Raw genomic sequence first — 15,119 nt, 5'->3', positions numbered from 1 at the left:
CCAAATTTTCAATTAGTATAATATTAACTGCACCAGAAGTCAACCAAACAACCATGCTACCTTAACTCCCACTTTTAACTACATTATACTATTCCATATTTGAAGGACAATGACATTTCTACACAAAGTTCTTCCTTTACACTTTGACACGAGATAAATCAAATAGTTACTTTCAGTTATTTTCTAGAGATACTCATCATCCCATCTCCAAAATACCGAGAATAACAACTAGATCTAGCTTAAGAGAAATGCTATTTGGTCGGAAATTTGTAGTCGACTACAGACCGACAGTTGATGTGGACGGTTCCTATTGATCTGGGTGTTTTCTCTCTCCCCATAGTTTGACCAGTTTGAGTAAACCACATTAAATTCTGGTCTCTCATCCGTCCAACCAATAATATAGTATTCGCGTAGCAACATATGAGAGACAGTTTCCAAATCTTACGGTTATTTCTTAAAACCGTCCAAATAGTCCAGACTCCAGTAGCAGGCTGGGTTTTGGAAGGACAGGGACGGTGATACAATGCTGCCGACACTCATATAAATAACACTCTAAACCTCATTGGGATGCATGCAACTAAAAACTGATGGCACATGCTGTGGCATATACCTTCCTCAACCTTCACGTGATCTTTCAATGCACTTTTGTCCATTTGGTACACTTGTATTTCACACTCTACTGCTGTACCAAAACGTTAGTAGATATTAATCTATATTATTATAGAGAAATAGTCGTTATTTGAGTCAAAGTGCGTTACATAATAATAAAAAACAATATCAACAAGTGGTAGTCCAGTCAGCAAGTACATATATTTCGTAATGCGAAGGTCTCACGTTCGATCTCATAGAAGTATAAATCTAAGAATATTGAAGTTGCGTATAAATAAAATAGTTTATGTGGGTTGTAGGCCATTTAATTCGTCAGACTTTTAGGTTTTTTAATTTCGTCGGATTATAGGTCAGTAGTAATTTGATAGTCATCGTGCTTATCACATCGTATCGATGTATCAATGTCTTTGTAATGATCGTTGTAGTCAAAATTCTAAAAAATAATAATAAAAAGTAATATTTTCTTTGTAAAGAACTAAAAATTATCAAAATATTATGTATAATTGTATCCGAAGTTTAAAATATATTGACATATGAAGCACATGAGGTGTCCCGAGTAACGAGCGCCCTCTAGTCTCTACCGCCCGACGGCCCAAGGAAGCTAAAATGGACAACGGTTATTTCCCTAATGGCCCCCAACTTTGTGACCAGCTTCCCGCCTGGCCTCCTACTTTACGAAAAATACCCATATGGCCCCCTTCCGTTATAACACCGTCACTCTCTCTCCTCCGTCATGTTTTCTCTCTCTGTCAAGTCACGCCACATCATCTGTTACGCCACCTCATCATCTTCTCCGGCATGGGTTGCCGGCCGGCCAAATTTCCGACCGGCGACCTTCAAATTTTTTTTTTCTCTCTCTAAAAAAAATTTCGTAAAGTATAGAGAGACAGAGAGAGAGAAAAAAAAAATTTTGAAGGTCGCCGGCCGGCAACCCATGCCGGAGAAGATGATGAGGTGGCGTAACAGATGATGTGGCGTGACTTGGCAGAGAGAGAAAACATGACGGAGGAGAGAGAGTGACGGTGTTATAACGGGAGGGGGCCATATGGGTATTTTTCGTAAAGTAGGGGGCCAGGCGGGAAGCTGGTCACAAAGTTGGGGGCCATTAGGGAAATAACCTTTTTTTTTTTTTTTTTTGAAACTTATCTCTTTCAATATGTGTAAATATACTCCTGTACTCTTATAACAATAATGTACCATTATAAATACTTCATAGAGAGATCACTAAATTTTGCCCTTTGATTACTATTTTTTTTGAGAAATCGACTACGATCTACGTTAGTCGTTATAAGGCATTGATACATCATTATGATGTAATGAGCACGATAACCGCTTAAGTGAAACCAATAATTAAAGAAGCTTAAATTACTTTATTTAGTTCCTACATTACACGAGATAAATCTTGGTGATAATCTGCTTCCACCGAGACTCGGTCCTAAGACCTCATGGGCTTCATAGGATGTCCTACCACTACACCAAAAGGTGGTGGACCCCTTTTAATCACTATTAGTGTCTTTTGCGTTCTTCATTAATATCTGTTAGAGACTCGTAATTTCACATGCTATAACAACGATAAGATTCTTTTTTTTTTTTGAATCATCGGTTATTAGATTTTCTTAAATCTCACTTTCATCATTTCATTATCAAAGGTCAAATCTCCAAACTTTTCTACATCTTTTCATCAACCATCACACGCGACCATTATCAATCTAGATCGGACAAGGTCCATTCTCGAGTTTCTTCGAGAAACCTAACTTTTTTTATCTCCATTTTTTTCCTTAGGGTTCTTCAAGAAACCCTAAGCTTCCATCGTTTGTTTTCTCAGTTTCTTCTTGAAGATCGAGACCCAAGCCTTGTCGAGACCTCACCGTCTGACTCCATTTTCTGAATCCCAACTTTCGTGCTCTGGTCAACCATATGTGAGTCCCTCGACTCTCCTTTGCTACACCATTTCAACTCCTACACATAATCCTAATACTCCATTCAAGGAATTATCACTTTCTCTCTAGGTTATAAACGAGAACCACACCACCACAGTTGAGTAGACCCGCAAAGTCTGTCGGTGTAGCATACGACTACATCATCTCAACCGAGCATCACGGTCTATTAACCAAACCTATATTAATCTATCAGGTTTGTGCTAAAACGGGATTGAAGGTCCGATTTCAACTGAGACTTTGAATTCACTTTCTTAAACTAAAAAACCCCTTTCTGATATGTGTTGCCGGTAAGGAGTCAAGGAGATGGTGGGGTGTACTTGGAAAGACACTCTGACGCTCAAGTCAGATCAGAGTTGCATCAAATGTTGAAGGTAGGCCTGTAAACGGTAGCTTATCGGATTGGATATAGGCATATCCGTATCCGATAATTATTTGACCAATATTATAAATCAATATTCGAACCCGATAATATTAACGGATATCTAAAATGAAAACAAAATTTTATATCTAAATAATAAATCTCAACCATACATTTTATATGTTATTATTAATAAATTTTTATTTTTATTATTTTTTTATATTACTTAACGGATACTTATATTTATCGGATCGAATATTGGTGTATCCGTATCCCATAAGCAAATTTCCTATAAGGAATATACAAATCCGTATCCGATATCCGAAATTTCGAATATTTTCTTAAAATTCGAATATGGATACAAATCGGATGTCAAATATTCGAGTGTCCATTGACAAACTTAATCGACGGGTAAGGATTGGATAACTTTTCAAGACAATTGTGTTGTTTATACTTTCTTGCATGCATGGGAGTGGTGAATCAACGACTTAAAGAAGGCTATGTGGTAGGATCATTAATAAAATCTTTTCTATCATAGCGAATATGATGGAATTTCGAGTTAAGGCAACTAGATATTTGACGTTTCTGTGTGACCGACATTTTTCTTAGACAGAACAACACTCAAGATGTCAAGCGTACTCGTCCAGACCTCTCAAATTAGTCAAGGTATGGACATTATGTTAGTCAAAATTAGTACTAACCTACCCCCTTAAGTATAGCAGACTTATTAGATTCCCATGGTCACTTGTTAACATCATTGCGTATCCTCTTTTTCCTTGAAGGAATCTAATCATTTGCTATTCAATCATTCAATATTCATAAGCAAATCCTATCAAGATCACATGTGAAACCACTTTGATCATTAGGTTGTGGGACTCTAGCACATGATAAATTTATGTTTTCTCCACTATATAGACTACTTTTTTTTTTTTTTTGTTGAACTATATACAAACTACTTACTGACTAAAACAACTATCCAATAACTGTTGTCGTATCATGCATGCAAATGTTTTAGAGATGATCAAACCCTTGACAAAAAAAAAAAAAAAACATTACAAACAATTCAATGGCGAAATATTAAAGAAAAATATTTGTTCCGTCAAAATAATTTGTTTTAATAGTTACATAAACCAACATTAATATGGACACCAAATGCAAAATAAAGTCTAACGGCAATTAGGTCCGAAAAAATTGAGGTAACGGCAATTCGTCCATCTACTTGGGGTGTCTCTTACATTTTTAGTAATGACAAAACAAAAATGGTATTCCTAGTTTCTCTCTTTTGATTTTAGAGGTAATTTCTAGAAAGGTCAAAATAATATTGAAAATGAGTAGAAAAGCACAAAACATTTGAAAATTATTATTCATGTCAAAAAGTGTGCAAATACTAAAATACCATTTTTTGTCATTTTGTGTAACTAAATTCTTTTATTTTTCTTTAAACTTTAAATCGATATAACTTTTGTTTGAGATGTCGGATTTCTATAAAAATTATATATTTAGAAATGATTTTTCATTAGCTTTCTAACAAGATCCACTTTCAATACTTTTTTTCTAAAAAAAAAAACCCAGAAAAAAACGGCGTTTTTTTGGCCTTTACGTTTTTCTGCAAACTTGTTTGCAGCAATCTGTTATGCAAACGTGTTTGCAGCAATCTGTTATGCAAACGTGTTTGCAACAATCTGTTATGCAAACGTGCAAATGTGTTTGCAACAATCTGTTATGCAAACGTGTTTGGAACAATCTGTTATGCAAACATGTTTGCAACAATCTGTTATGCAAACATGTGTTTGCATAATGTAAACTGCAAATGTGTGTCTGCATTCATCTGTATGCATTGCATTTCTACAGCAATTTTCAACGTCCATCTGTATCGATCCCCGTACCTCTCCCATGTTAAGCGAGTGCTCTACCATCTGAGCTCATCCCTTCTTGATGAATGTTTTAAGCTACATACATTTATACAGAAGAGAGAGGCAGAGAGAGAAAGAGAGAGAGAGAGAGAGAGAGAGAAAATGGGGACAAAGTGATTTTGTTACAAGATCTTTTTCACATGAAAGAATGCTCAACTCTAAAAACAATAACAAAAAAAGTAAATTAAAGGAAAAAACATGAATGAACATATTTGTATGCACTCACAAGCTTACTCTAATTCCCCCACAAAAATGAAAGAAAATAACATCTCCGCAGTGGAGGAGTCATCCAGTAAGGATTTCCCCTTACGTAGAAAACCCTCATCAAGAAGAAGTAAAAGGAGAAAACTGAAAAAAAAAACTAAATTTAACCATCTAAATGATATACTACCTCTGCTCACTTCACAATGTTTATACAAACGATTCCGTAGTCCTAGATTAACGGAACAATCTTTCGCTTGAAACAACTCAGGGGAGTCGGGCAAGAAGATCAGATTTCAAATGAATCTTCTTCGAAATGCTCTAGTTGTTGCTTGGTAAGAACGCATTAGAAGACCAACGCCAATTTCGGTCCCAACACACATACCCAAACCAATTTCAACGCCAACTCTAACACCATAATTGAACCACGAGAGTTGTCCATCTTCATCGTAGTAACTATCTTGTGAGTTATAGAAATCATTTGAAAGTTTCCCCTATAATTCATAATCATCAAATTCTGCGTCTATTTCCTGTTGAAGCTCAAATGGGATTAGAATTAGTTTCAAGAAGAAAAATAGAAAGAACATGAAAAGTATCGTAAGCTGGTTAATATATCAATAGTGTAAAGAAACTAAATACAGAAAATTACTAGTCATAAAAAGAAAATCGATATAAACCTCTTTGAAATAATTCGGTGAAACAGGCGACACTATACAACACTAAGTACTGTTCAATACAAAACTTCGATAAAAATCCCCAATCATCCTTTGCTCCTAATCTCTTATATACGTTCCAAAAGAAGTCGTGAAAGCAAAGTACCGCTAATATCACACCATGTATATTTCTATATACTAGTTTAATTTGAATTGAGGTTTTAAAATGGAAGCAATTATACAGAATTTCATATTAAGATTCATTTTCTATACAAAAGACACACATCCATATCCTTGGATCTTCAAAACATCCACATATCGATCTTATTAAAATTTTGCAGATATGGTAATGGCTTATGGTGTCCTTGGTAATCGATATAACGAAACAAGACAAATAGGTTCTAAAAGGAATTGGTTTCCCACATTACGGAAAAAAGTGAACAATTTTCATCTAAAATCATCCTAAATACAATTGCCTATGAATCAAATATGCAATAGTTAATCAATTCACAAACAATCAAATCATAAGAAAGGAATTTGCTTCAAATTACCTGCAAGTTCCTGTTTCGAAAGACACCATTCATGGCTTGTGGGAGTTTCTCAGTTTCTTCATCCTCAAGAATAGCATCAAGAACTCCATGTCTGAGTGATTTTCGTCTAGGGCTAACATGAATCGTCTTTGTAAGAAGGCTATGAAATCCCAAGTTTAGGCTGAAAAAAAAGCAGAAGAACCAGATGAAATTGTTGAACTTGTATAACAATCCATACTCCACCCTTTCTTAGGATCAGTCTCCAACTCTAAACTCCTGATGATCATCAAACCCTAAACTACCATTTCCCCATGGAAATCCCATCCGTTCTAACGACCCACATAATATCTTCCTTCTCGTAAAACGAATTACACTTTTCAATCTAAAAAAAATTACACTTATAAAAGTGAATCTCTGAAGATGTAGTTTTAGAGAGAGAGAGAATGAGAAATTTTGAGATTGATAATGACGAAGAGATCACCTTTACTACGATTAGAGTGAGTTGTATAAGTGAGACAGTTCTGATCGGAAAGCCATGAAATATTCTGCACGTGTAAACTAGGGTTTCGCCAGTTCACAAATCACAATGAAATCCGATACACCATTATTGCTACTGGTATTTGTTAGGACCAGTAATACTACTACCACCACCGTTTTCGTGGAGAAGATTCGAAGAAGAGGAATCAAACAAGGAGCATCGAAGAAGAACAAAATGCAAACCCTAGAAGATAGGAAAATAATTTCGAATTTTTAAGAAAGTAAGGGAAGTTTGATGTGTAAGGGTATTTTGGGAACGAAAAAATAGAAAATGACCTGATTGATAATTACTCATATTATTTTAAACCTTATACATCATTATCCATAATATTATAACAACTTTTAGTTAATAGAAAAAGATGATGGTTTTTTTAGTTATTATGATAATTTTCTGAACCCAAATAGTTATTTCCTCTTGATTTTACACGAAAAAAATATCAACTAAACCATTTCTTTCTCTCCATCATTCTGGATATCCATCAACAAATCGAAAAATCTGCTTCATGAAACAAACTCGTTAATGGACTAGAGCAGTGAAATAATGATTGGTTTTGTAATCATCTAATGATTGGTTTTGTAATCACGATCTATGTTTCTTCTGTTTGGGATTTGATTTTCGGTTTCGACGAAATCAAAATGTGAACAATTTTGTTTGCAACGTATCTGTTAAGATTTTTGACGAGATACAGATTTTTTTTTATTTTAGTTCTCTCCTTTTGTCTTCTTGTTTGATTTATTATCTTGTTTCCGGTTTTAATTTACTCTTATGTTTGACGTGCTTTTGTTTCTCTGTTTTCGAGCATACGAATAGAACCAAGATGATCAGATTTGTTTAATTAGGTTCAGATTTATTGAATCTGGTTTAGATCTTGTTTGCTCTATTTGGACCAAGATGATGTAATTTGTTCGATATTTTGAATCCTGACCGAACTACTGCCTTTGTTGTTTAGATTATTATATTTTGGTAGATAATATATTGACAAATAAAAATCGAACAAAAAATTATTGAACCCCATGTAAGTCAGAATGTAGTTTGACTTATTCGACCTCTACTTAATTGGGGGACAGAAAATGGAAAAGACTCTGAAAAATTCAGTAACAAGAAGAAAATGTCTAAAGATTAAAACAGTCGTATATTAGAAGCAAATAATTATACTTTAATAGATCCAGTAATTGTTCACAAGAAAGCATTTCCTCACATCGTAACATAAACTTGGTAGATAAATATTAATCCACTAATCATTAACAGGATGGCTATGCTCAAACCTAACACAATGGGCCAAATTATTACCAATTTATAAGAACCAGTATGGGCCTCCAAAAAATCTCAATCAGAAAGCAGGAATATCCAAGCAGGAATATCCAAGCAGGAATTCTTTCAATCTTATTTCTTCGGTATTGATCTAGTAAGCACAGCTTGCAGTTTCTTAGTCTCGTCATAAACAGATTCACGATCAAACAATGCCGATACTACAGCAACTCCTTTCAAATTAGGGACACCGATTTCCATCACAGAGCTTGCGTTTCCCATACCAATACCACCAATAGCAACCACAGGTAGTTTCGAAGCTAAGCAGACAGTTTTCAGCCCATCTAAGCCAATAGTTAGGTTGTTTTCTTTTGTTAACGTTGGGAAAACACCGCCGCTTCCGATATAATCTGCACCATCAACCCAAGCTTGTAAAGCTTGCTCTGGTGTCTTGCAGGAGACCCCAATTATTTTCTCGGGCCCAAGAAGATCACGGACCAGACGTGCTGACATGTCAGATTGGCCAACATGGACACCATCAGCGTCAGAGGCAAGGGCAACATCTACTCGATCGTTTATCAGTAGAGGAACTCCATGGGAACGAGAAATTTTCAAGCATTCCTTGGCTAACTCCACAAATTCCCGTGTGTCAGCCTCCTTTTCTCTGTAAAGTCGAAGGAAACTTTTTCCTTTTATTAATATTAGAAAGTACAATTTTCAACGAACAAAGGTTCGAAGTCTGAGAGGGTTCTGATGTTGATTCAAGGTTCAACCCTAGGTTCAATTTAAGGCATAACACACTGGCACTAACCTGAGCTGAACAATGGTAGCACCTCCTTGTATGGCAGCTTCTACAGCGACTGTTATGGAGCGCCCCCACTTCCTATTCATCCTGGAATCGGTAACCGCATACAGGAGGAGATCATTTGGATCGAAACCTATCCTCCTAGAGGACCTGCTGAAATTATGCTTCAGCTTGAACAGGTGATCGAATGGACCTTGAGGCCCAGTTCCAATAACAATGTCTTTACCGTATTCTAGGGCTGTCTCCACATAGCGTTTTGCCACCTGGATCAACTCAGAGAAAAGATATAAGAATCTCATATTCTAAATACGCCAAGTAATCAGAAAGAAGAACAAAGCCAATAACACCTGCTCAGAGAATAGGAAGTTTCACGACCCGATTAGCTATTGGCTTATAGTATCAATCGTCAAGTTAACAAACAAGGAAACAACTTCCGAAACAAATAATTCATTTAGACTCCTACGATTAAAAATGGTTTCAGAAATCAAGAGTTACAAGAACATACATCAGTCATGTAGATGAAACTAATTCTTACATCCATTATCCACATTCCATCCCCTGGCTTTATGTCATTCCTGCTCCTAACTTGTGATGCACACGAGCTGGAAAGCAGCCTAGACCCACATTGCTTAGGAAGAGCATCTGTGAAGGGATTATAAGCAGCTTTTCTAAATACTGACAAAGCCTTTTTGGCACGCTTGGTGCCTAAACTAAACGATTAGGTGAGGAAGCCGGGGTGGTCTAGGTCAGGCACTTGCGGAAATACGCACGTACCTTAATACCGGAACCTAGGGTGGTGGCTGAAAAGAAATATATGACCAATCTGGGAGAGTGAGTGTTACATTAAGCTCCTGGTAAGAGGATGTCTCTTGATTCTTCTTATCACTTTCAAGTTTCAAGCAATACAAAAATCACAATTCCAAGACCATTATAGACTTTCTCATGAAAAGGAACATCCTAAAAGTTTGATCGTTGCACACAAGGTTTATTTGAACACACTCAGTTACACTGACAGAAATTTTGATTAGGTGAAGGAACACTATGAAAGTAAATACATGCACCATGTTGGACTAAGCTCTCCTATTGCAAATCATGCATAAATGTTAAGACGTAAGAACCACACGAATCTATTTAAACAACTAAGTTTTTGCCAAGTTCATTGCAATTTAGTAAGGATCTGAAAACATAAGAAGATAAAGATTACCTGAACAGCAGGTAACATGGGTGAACCTTTTGCTAACTCAGCCGCTATACATGATGCCAAAGTGCAACCAGTTCCATGAGTATTACGAGTGTATACACGTGGTCCACGTAACTCGTGAAAATTGTCTCCTAAAAAATAAGAAGAATCGACTTGAGGCATTGAATTTGAATAATAGAACTTAGGAGTCTTGATGCAAGTAAAACCATTACTACCCGAAATAAAAGGGAAAATAAAGTAAAATGATGCACCGTTTTTAAGAAATATATTAGTCTACCATCAAAGAGTATATCGACGGCATCTAATGGAGCAGGGAGGTCACCACCTTTGATAAGCACATGTCTGGAAAAGAAAATGTGATATTGTTAATCTCAACAGGAACCATGTTACATTCTTCTCCTTTTGTCCCAAGGAATTGAGCTCTTTCGTAAGACAAAATTATTCTATAAGTGGGTTCTGTTGTGTTCTTTAAAGAGCATAGAATCAAGGCCAAATTCTGACTAGAAGAGAGACTACAACTAACCGCGGCCCAAATTGATGGATAGACTTCGCAGCAGAGCGCATGTCAGCAACTGTTTCCAGTTGCACGCCACCAAGTAAAGCAGATGCTTCTTTCAAGTTTGGGGTCACTATATCTGCCATTGGCAGAAGTTCCTTCCTATGATAAAGGTTCTAGAAAATTAGAGTTGCAGTAGAGTTTTAACAAAATTTAATAAGCTTAATGGAGAAGAGAAAAAATAAAATCGATAATCGTCTTGCATAAGACTTCCCACAATGCAGCTTCAACACACTCCACTTCCAATTCAGTTAAAGAAATGCAAATGCTTCAAGATAACTTAAGGAATAACCTTCATAAAGGAATGGAAGTTTATATGCCAAAAATACTTTAGGAGATTGTTCAACCCAAAGCTTTGTCCTCCCTCCCTCAATGTTTCTTTCATAAATAGCTATTTCCCATCAAAACAGATAAACTAAAAGGACTAGAAGTTGGCAAACTTTTAATCTTTAACAAGCATAGTCCGTAAAGGTAATTCATTTGTGTATCCTGGTGTTTCCTTTTATGTTATTGTCATCATTTACCAAATAAAAAACTCAGAGCGAAAAACAACTTTTTCAAGCCAGTTACCCAGTGGAAATTTGTTATAGGCATCCTCCGCCAATAAGTACGCACACAAATTCAGGTAACTCGACATATTTTTATTTCGTAGCGAAGTAAAAAGGTCCACTTATGTGTATCGAATCAGCCAAATCCAATTTGACCAAAACAAAGAGGTACACTGATGTTACTCAACCTTCATAATCATATTCTACTTCAATCGTTTTGTGATATACAGAATAAAAATTTGATATTCATACAAATGGAGAAGGTGATTCAGGTTTCTGCAATTTGCTAGCTCCCAAAGGCAATAGACCATTAGTCACTAAGGAAATACGATCAACTATCCTTTTTCTTCTTCATTATCAGCACCATTTTCCAGTTTGTTTAAATGGACTAGATAATGCAAACCTCTTATCAAGCTGCCAACTCTAGCCCATCTACATCTCATATGCACAATTCGATCTAATATACCATTTCTTTTATGCAAAATCATACTATTCTAAAATAAGAAGTATATGTGAGTGCTTTGATGTATAATAGACTTTCATAGGTTTTCTGACAAAAAAAACTTCTATAGGTTTTCTAAGAAAAAAACACTTCTATAGGACCACTTCCTTTATTTGGATGATGAGCTTATGCAGTTGTCTTTAGTTTATACCCTTTGGGAAATTTGGGATCAACAGTGTAATGTTTTACAGAACATTATTCGTCTTCTACTCAAAAGCATTCATAGTTACATACCAAAGGCCTGCGAGGATCGAAGGACCAGCTAGTACGTCACCGCTAGTAGATACCATAACCGGATCAACTACTAAAGCTGCCTTCAAAGATGTGCAAAATCAATTCAGAAGATGCCTCAATTGCAGAGATCTTATCTTTTGAAAAGAAATAAGGAATGAAAGAGTAACTGTTACATACCTCTAACCTGAAATTCCTTGAGAATACGGCATAAAAGTTTGACTACCTCGATAGAAGGAAGCATACCAGTTTTTACCTGAAAGCTTACCAAAGGCAAACTCTTGTCAATTACATTAACTAACAAGTAACAACCAACAATTTTCAGCGTCTCAGATCTTAAATGATTAATTGGCCAAACAATACCAAATTTAGTTCCCATTTAAAAATCCAGAGAATGCTAATTAATCTGGTCACCGATTACAATATCGTCTGTATACAATGGCACCTTCCTCGACCAAACACAGTTTACGGTCGCTCTATGTGGACAGGGATCTACAACCAAAAGATGAAGCTAGATAGGCTTACATTGGTTAAAGTTGGCAATGGCAAAGCAAGAAGTTTTGGCACGATGCTTAGTGTACTACAACTCCTATGAGGTACGTACATGCAAATCTGTTTGTTATTGCTACAGAGAAGGAGGGAGTGACGCAGGAACACTAAGAGAGAAGTTGGGAAAGGAACAACTGAAACCTCCATTTAAGAAGAAACTTCAACGACTGGGCAGATTGAGTATGTTGTGCTATCACTACACTTGATTGAGCACGTAAGAATTACCAATGAGGATAGAGAAGTAAAGGAGATGAGGGCATGAGTATCAAGAACGGGTACCTTAAGTTTGTCAATGCCAACGGAGAAAATCAAAGATATACTACGGAACTCTGGAATATAAGGTCTCCCAGCAAAGTAAGCTTTGTTCTTTGGGCTGCAAAGCTGGCAAAATTGCCTGCTGAGGATCAACTTGTAAGAAGATGATCGCTCAGGCCTAACAGATGTGGTGTATGTAAGAAACAGACCGAAAATGAAAACGAACAAATAGGTGGTCTTTCTGGCAATGATAAATAAAAGTTTTCCCCTCGCATCTTGGTCATTTTTACTTTTTCGTTATTCCGTGACCACCTATTCATGCATTGTGAAGTATCCTTCTTAAGTTCGGCAGTTCTTTCTAATAGCCTCAACATCTCTAGGTGCATGCCACAAAACTTCCATATGTTGTTCGATCAATGGGAATCAACTCACAAACCAAGAGAAGGAAAGCAAGTCTGAAGCTTAATACCCCATACAATTGTATGCGGAATTTGGAATCAGAGGAACAATATTCAAGGGGAAAACAGTGAAGACTGGTGAAATTTTCAAGCATTTCTATACAGCTGGTTAGGATTATGTATTTTTTATGTCCTAACACCATATAAGACTAACAGTTCGACTGACATGTGTATTAATTATCACCATTTCATGACTTACCACATCAACGTCCATGTCACTCAGCACAGACCTTAATTGTTGCTCAACAAAATCCTCTGATACAGGACTAACGCCCTGATGACAACAATAGATGTAAAAAAATGAGTAATCTTTAAAAAATAACAAAACAAATTTCAAGTTTAACGGTAAACAATAAAAGCTTTTTGGTTTTCGAGAGTGTTGTCCTGCTCTAAAGTTAAAATTATGAAACTTCAGTATTCAAATAAATCTCGAATTCTATTGAAACCCAAATCATTAAAACAAGAACGTAAAGGATTTTCATTCGACGTGTTTAGAGCAACTTCAAAATTGTTTTTTTGTGTTGTCAAAGAGTTTAAGGGTTTGGTTTTTTTGCTAAAAATGGGAAATGTTCAACAGTGACCTGCCAGTGCAAAATTTGGAAAATCACAAGAAATTTGCCAATTATTTGCAATTTCTCTATTCCAATTCTTAACAACCTAATCATCTCTTACTTAAAGTGACCTATATGCCTCATATCTTGTATTCACCATTAAATTTAGTTATAACAGAAAGAGAACTGAGTATAAAGATAATTCAACCTGAACCCCCTTTGTATTTTGTGCAGTAATGGCAGTGATAACAGTAGAACAATAAACCCCACGAGCTCCACAAGTTTTAAGATCAGCTTGAATACCAGCACCAGCACCAGAATCAGAACCAGCACAAGTTAATACATGTGGAATTTTATGTTTAAAACTACTACTCCTATCATCTTCTCCCATTGCCTTTACCGAGTAATTCCGTCCACTAATAGTTCTGAAAGGCAATCGTTTGGATTCTACACTACGAATCTGTACGAGAAATTTTGAAAAACCCTAAATCTTAGCACAACAACGAATTGAAATACGTAGTTTTAGAGCAAAATTCGGAATCTAAATAAGTTCGATAGTGAATGAAGAAACTAGGTTTACATATGTATGGAGAGAGGGAAGTGATTACCTGGAGAGAGAGAGGATAAGTGAGAAATCCAGAAGCCATGAGAGTTTTAGGAAGAAGAAAATTTCCTTGTAAAAAGCTAATAAAGCGTCCATATCCTATGCCCATAGTGGGGACTCGCGGCACAAGGAACGTATTTTTCCCCCCAAAAAAGGGAAAGAGGAAATGGAAAACAAAAAAAGATTCCGATAGAAAATATTTTTGTTCTCCCAAACACTTCACCACTATTATCGACAAACTGCTATTGCTCGAGACCTTTTGGAACAATGAGGATAGAGAGAATTTAACACAAAGAGAAGGTAGGAGAAGGAAAAGAAAAATAATAAAAATTAACTCGTTCTTGATGAATAAATCAAATTATAAGAAAGAAAAGTATGTCTAATTCTAATTACGCCCCTCTAATCTTTCTTTACTATCTTCAGTAATGCTTGGAGTATTGCAACAGTCAAATTCTAGAATAATGCAATGAAACAAGACTAAGTTTAGATTTTTAACTAAAACAACTTGTTTTTCTTTTTGTTATTGAGCTTAGTCTTCTATAGCAACCGAAAAATTCTAAAATAATGTAATCAAACAACAAGACACTTGTTTTTCTTTTCGTTCTTGAACTCAGTCTCCTATTATTTCATTTTTTTATCCTCCTTGTTGGTGGTTTTTTTCTTTCTCTTCTTCGTATTAGTTTATTTTCAATCCCTCTCTTCCCTCTTCTTTTGAAGTGGTTAGGTAGATAAATATAAGAAGTTCAGATGCCTTATAAATGGGGTTGTCCTTTCAACAAAAAAAAAAATGGGGTTGCCTATAACGTAATAACATAATATGAGGGGAAAATTTTATAGGCAGCTTTTATTATTATCTATTATATTAAAAC

The 15,119-nt window shown here is 35.8% G+C and overlaps 1 protein-coding gene and 1 pseudogene across 1 annotated transcript; both read right to left on the bottom strand.

Moving 5' to 3' along the window:
* Positions 1–5,317: 5,317 nt before the first annotated feature.
* Positions 5,318–6,528, bottom strand: LOC147551843 (uncharacterized protein At1g01500 pseudogene; annotated as a pseudogene).
* A 1,327-nt stretch (positions 6,529–7,855) lies between these two features.
* On the bottom strand, positions 7,856–14,901 carry TH1 (thiamine biosynthesis protein). The gene is made up of 10 exons (XM_086668100.1): positions 14,255–14,901; positions 13,855–14,106; positions 13,295–13,369; positions 12,014–12,089; positions 11,837–11,912; positions 10,520–10,654; positions 10,274–10,338; positions 10,000–10,127; positions 8,802–9,058; positions 7,856–8,654 (listed from the first exon to the last, which is right to left on the bottom strand). The coding sequence occupies exons 1-10, from the start codon at positions 14,357–14,359 to the stop codon at positions 8,126–8,128; spliced, it is 1,698 nt and encodes a 565-aa protein (XP_086524226.1). The 5' UTR covers positions 14,360–14,901; the 3' UTR covers positions 7,856–8,125.
* Between the last annotated feature and the right edge of the window lie 218 nt (positions 14,902–15,119).

This window comes from Eschscholzia californica, unplaced genomic scaffold, assembly GCF_041429995.1.
Source record: "Eschscholzia californica isolate CP2 unplaced genomic scaffold, dmEscCali1.0.p SCAF_3, whole genome shotgun sequence".
NCBI lineage: Eukaryota > Viridiplantae > Streptophyta > Magnoliopsida > Ranunculales > Papaveraceae > Eschscholzia > Eschscholzia californica.
Note: the sequence above shows the minus strand (reverse complement) of the source record. Positions and strands in the feature narration are given on the sequence as shown.

What these genes read in the sequence shown, in the direction of transcription:
- TH1 (XM_086668100.1), bottom strand. Translation starts at nt 14,359, where the DNA reads ATGGGCATAGGATATGGACGCTTTATTAGCTTTTTACAAGGAAATTTT. An exon ending in ATCCATCAATTTGGGCCGCG is followed by an intron (nt 10,339 to 10,519) that starts GTTAGTTGTAGT and finishes TTTCTTTTCCAG; the next exon opens with ACATGTGCTTATCAAAGGTG. An exon ending in CCATGTTACCTGCTGTTCAG is followed by an intron (nt 9,059 to 9,999) that starts GTAATCTTTATC and finishes GAGTTGATCCAG; the next exon opens with GTGGCAAAACGCTATGTGGA.